Source organism: Engraulis encrasicolus, chromosome 14 (genome assembly GCF_034702125.1).
Source record: "Engraulis encrasicolus isolate BLACKSEA-1 chromosome 14, IST_EnEncr_1.0, whole genome shotgun sequence".
In the NCBI taxonomy this organism is placed as follows: Eukaryota; Metazoa; Chordata; class Actinopteri; order Clupeiformes; family Engraulidae; genus Engraulis; species Engraulis encrasicolus.
The window spans coordinates 29612100-29616894 of NC_085870.1; the positions used below are offsets into that span (position 1 = coordinate 29612100).

General features: G+C 50.2%; 1 protein-coding gene across 3 annotated transcripts in view; it reads right to left on the minus strand.

The window, feature by feature from the left end:
* Positions 1-451: 451 nt before the first annotated feature.
* Positions 452-4795, minus strand: part of LOC134462375 (transcription factor SOX-13-like) — a 44076-nt gene continuing 39732 nt past the window's right edge. For all 3 annotated transcript variants that reach the window (XM_063215369.1, XM_063215368.1, XM_063215367.1), the window contains exons 13-14: positions 2419-2638; positions 452-850 (exon numbers count right to left, since the gene is read on the minus strand). In XM_063215369.1, the coding sequence (XP_063071439.1) occupies positions 565-850; positions 2419-2638 (506 nt within the window). In that variant the 3' untranslated portion in view covers positions 452-564. The remainder of the gene's footprint in view (positions 851-2418; positions 2639-4795) is intronic.

The following is a 4795-nucleotide window of genomic DNA, read 5'->3' on the forward strand; positions in this document are numbered from 1 at the left end:
TGTGTGTGTTTCGCAACATGGCAGCGGGGCAGTTGAAATGGTGGTCACTGAGGGAACTTGTCATGAGGTTAAAACTGCAACTGGGTCACATTTTTATAAAAAGACAACGGTCGTGTGTGTGTGTGTGTGTGTGTGTGTGTGTGTGTGTGTGTGTGTGTGTGTGTGTGTGTCATGAATGCATATTATACAAGAATTAACTCTCTCACATCACAAACACAGACAGAAAGACACACACACATACAAATGCACACAAAACCAAACAGACACACAAACATAAGTAAAACAGAAATGAGCATAAACACCTACATCAACATCCTCCTCCTCTCTCTCTCTCTTTCTCTCTCTCTCTCTCTCTCTCTCTCTCTCTCTCTCTCTCTCTCTCTCTCCTCTCTCTCTCTCTCTCTCTCTCTCTCTCTCTCTCTCTCTCTCTCTCTCTCTCTCTCTCTCTCTCTCTCTCTCTCTCTCTCTCTCTCTCTCTCTCTCTCTCTCTAACACACACACACACACACACACACACATACACACACACACACACTGTACGCACACACACTCCTCCAGCAGGTTTCAGTCAGTGAGGACCACCAGTTCTCCTTCGCTGCGCTCCCCTGTGTCGCTGTCGTCCCCTTCGCTGTAGGGCTGTCTCTGCGTCTCTCTGGGCCCGCCCCTTGGGGCTCCGTCGGCCATTCCGGCGGGGTCTCGGACCGGCGACGGCCCGACTGTGTCCAGGCTGCGTGGTGGGAGGTAGTGCTCCAGCAGGGCTGAGTGCAGAGGCATTGCCATGGAGACCGGCGTGGCGTGGTATTGGCTGTCGGCAGGTGGCGCGGAGTAGTGCAGCTGCTGCTCTAATTGGCTGGAGGGAAGAGGAAGGAGCGTGTGATTGGATAATTAACGGCCAGGCAGCAGGGCATGATTGGCTAAAACAACTACTACAGTCATAAGTAGATCTCCTATCAACCTAATACGCCTTGGTCACAAGGGCGGCACCATTACTATTTCGGTAGCAGTTACTAGTGCTAAATCGTTGAAAAGGGCTATGAATAGCCTAACGGGAACTAGCACAGCTAGGAGTGCATAGGAGGCACCCGAGAACTTTTTGAGAACTCGCAAAAAGCAGCAAAAAGCAGTTGCTTTCAACATTTGAATAATAGTATGTTTCAAAATTAAAGCAGCAAAAAGCAGTTGCTTTCAACATTTTAATTATAGTATGTTTCAAAATTAAAGCAGCAAAAAGCAGTTGCTTTCAACATTTTAATTATAGTATGTTTCAAAATGATTTATTGGCTTATCAGTGGGCTGAAATCAAATTAAAAGGGTGGAGAGGGGACTCATCCACCCAATTACCCCACCCACTAACCCTGCTCACTTCAACCTTTGTCGTGCTCCTACAGCATTTCCGGTCTGCTAGTTCCGGTAAGGGCTGCCCAGTTCTGAATGATTTAACATCTAGTAGCTGCTACCAAAATAGTGATGGTGTCACTGTCACCCTTGTAACCATGGATAATAAGGCGGAGAAAGCAGTGGCCAGGAGGAGTGCCTTTCAATTGCCTATGTTAGGGTTCATCAAATCCCCAAATAAAAATCCTTCATGTCCAGTAAAACACGGTATAATGGAGTAAATGGTGTAACGGCTATGTAATACCATGAGCATGTGTGCACCTGGTTGCGCATCCGGAGAGGTGCTGGGCCAGAGGTGTGTGTGTGTGTGTGTGTGTGTGTGTGTGTGTGTGTGTGTGTGTGTGTGTGTGTGTGTGTGTGTGTGTGTGTGTGTGTGTGTGTGTGTGTGTGTGTGTGTGTGTGTGTGTGTGTGTGTGTGTGTGTGTGTGTGTGTGTGTGTGTGTGTACCTGCTTGCGTATCCCGAGCGGTGCTGGTCCTGATGGTGTGTGTGTGTGTGTGTGTGTGTGTGTGTGTGTGTGTGTGTGTGTGTGTGTGTGTGTGTGTGTGTGTGTGTGTGTCATGAATGCATATTATACATGTACCTGCTTGCGTATCCCGAGTGGTGCTGGTCCTGATGGTGTGTGTGTGTGTGTGTGTGTACGTGTACCTGCTTGCGTATCCCGAGTGGTGCTGGTCCTGATGGTGTGTGTGTGTGTGTATGTGCGTGTCATGTGTTTGTGTGTGTGTGTGTGTGTGTGTGTGTGTGTGTGTGTGTGTGTGTGTGTGTGTGTGTGTGTGTGTGTGTGTGTGTGTGTGTGTGTGTATGCGTGTCGTGTGCGTGTGTGTGTGCGTGTGTGTGTGGTGGCGTATCCCGAGCGGTGCTGGTCCTGATGGTGGTGTGTGTGTGTGTGTGTATGCGTGTCGTGTGCGTGTGTGTGTGTACCTGGTGGCGTATCCCGAGCGGTGCTGGTCCTGATGGTGTGTGTGTGTGTGTGTGTGTGTGTGTGTGTGTGTTATGTGTGTGTGTGTGTGTGTGTGTGTACCTGGTGGCGTATCCCGAGCGGTGCTGGTCCTGGCGTCGGCTCTTCATCATGGCCTTGTATTCGGCCACACGCAGGCGGCGGCCCTCCACGATGCAGGTCCTCTTGGGCCGCGGCTTGTACTTGTAGTCCGGGTAGCGCTCCAGGTGCTGCCGGCTCAGCCGCGCCTGCTCCTCGTAATACGGCTGCTTCTCCTGGTTGGACATGGACTTCCACCGCGTGCCTGCAGGGGAACACAGAGAGCCAGAGATATGAAGACGTGAAAGTGAAAAGTGAAAGCCCAACTGGGCAACTCCCATTGTCATTGTGACACAGCATTCCACCGCACACAAGTGTTCACTGCACACGGCACACAACGAAATTGCATTTATGCCTCACACGTGCAAGGGGGCAGCCCCCAATGGCGCAGCCCCCAATGGCGCCTCAAGGGAACAGTGCGGCACGGAACCATGCTCAGGGTACCTCAGTCATGGAGGAGATTGGGGAAGAGCACTGTTTAATTACTTCCCCCACCAACCTGGCGGGTCGGGAGTCGAACTGGCAACCTTTGGGATACAAGTCTGACCCCCAAATCACTTACCCATAACTGCCCAACCTCTTTCCCATGACTGCTCAAGACATACAGTAGATATGAAGACTTGCAGCGTCGAGTCGACCAATCTCTTGTATTGGAACAAATGGCTCAAATCATATTGCTGAAAGGAAAGTATAGGTCTGCAACACTGTTTGATGCTCCCAGACGATATATTCCTTTCAGTGATCTTTTGTTTGCTCCAGCACCTGTGCGCGCATTCTCGGACTTCTTCAAATCATATTGCTCCCACGTTTAACTGGTCTATAACTCCCTTCGATCGGTGACAAGGCAATACACACATTATCCTGTAGGTGACAGTAACATCTATAATAAATATCAGGATACCGGCTCAAGATGGCAGCGTCCAGGGCTGGGCCACAACAAAAGGCTGAACACGGCATCTAGAGTTCATATCTATGGATGTAAGAAGCTGGGAGGCAGGGGGGCGGCGGTTGGGGGTTTAGGTTGTGTGTGCCTGGGTGTGTGTATGTGGAGGGGGGCGGAGGGATGCTTCTTCTGGTTGGACATGGACTTCCAGAGCCTGCCTGAGGGGGGCGACAGAGAGCCAGAGTTGTTAGGGGGCATGAGTTGTTAGGGGCATGAGTCGAGATGAGATGAGTCATGGGCATTTTCAATATTGGCCCATTTTGGACTACTTGAAAGCGGTTACCAACTGTGAGCTTTAACGGAGCAATTAGTTGCCAAGATACATGCAGTCGCATCGGGGTGTCGTTTGACTATATCACATATTTTAAATGTGTTGCTAAATACCCAATAGGCCTACTACTATAATTCATATGATGGGGCACTTCAATTGAAAACATGTAGCCTAACAGCTATCCTCTGCACCGTGGGGCAGCTGTCATTCTGAATGATGTCAGGCGCAAGTACAGCCCTCCTGGACGAGACGGCGTGAAACTAGTGAGTCTTCATTGGTAATGGGCATTATACAGACCTATGGGGTGGGTACAGTAGGTGTGTGGCGACTGTGTGGGTGGGTGTCGGAGGGATGGAGAGCACAGCTAAAGCACAGATGATTGGACATGGACTTTCAGCACGATCCTGAGTGGGGAGACAGAGAGCCACTAATGTCTGAGGCAGTGGGAAGTTTGTGTGTGTGTGTGTGTGTGTGTGTGTGTGTGTGTGTGTGTGTGTGTGTGTGTGTGTGTGTGTGTGTGTGTGTGTGTGTGTGTGTGTGTGTGTGTGTGTGTGTATGTGTGTGTGTGTGTGTATGTGTGTGTGTGTGTGTATGTGTGTGTGTGTGTGTGTGTGTGTGTGTGTGTGTGTGTGTGTGTGTGTGTGTGTGTGTGTGTGTGTGTGTGTGTGTGTGTGTGTGTAGGCTTTTTTCACAGCTAAAGGGCAGGTGACTGGCTCTGGATGGTGGATCTGCTACATAGCCAGTGGCGAACAACTTGAACAAATTGTAGAAGGGACACGCACACATACGCGCACGCACACACACACACACACGCACACACGCACACACGCACACACGCACACACGCACGCACGCACGCACACACACACACACACACACACACACACACACACACACACACACACACACACACACACACACACACACACACACACACACACAATGAAGAGTTGTGCAAGGTCGCAAAGAAAGAAGTCTCTGTCTGGAGACAGAGAAGAAAAGAATGGAGAGGGGGACTGGAAGGTGATAAAAAGAAACTTTGGGGAGGCTTGAACAACAAGAGCGAAAAGGATGACAGCAAACAACGAGAGGCCAACACAACTGCAAACAAATATGGGAGGAGGCAGAAAAAATGGGACAAGAGAGTGA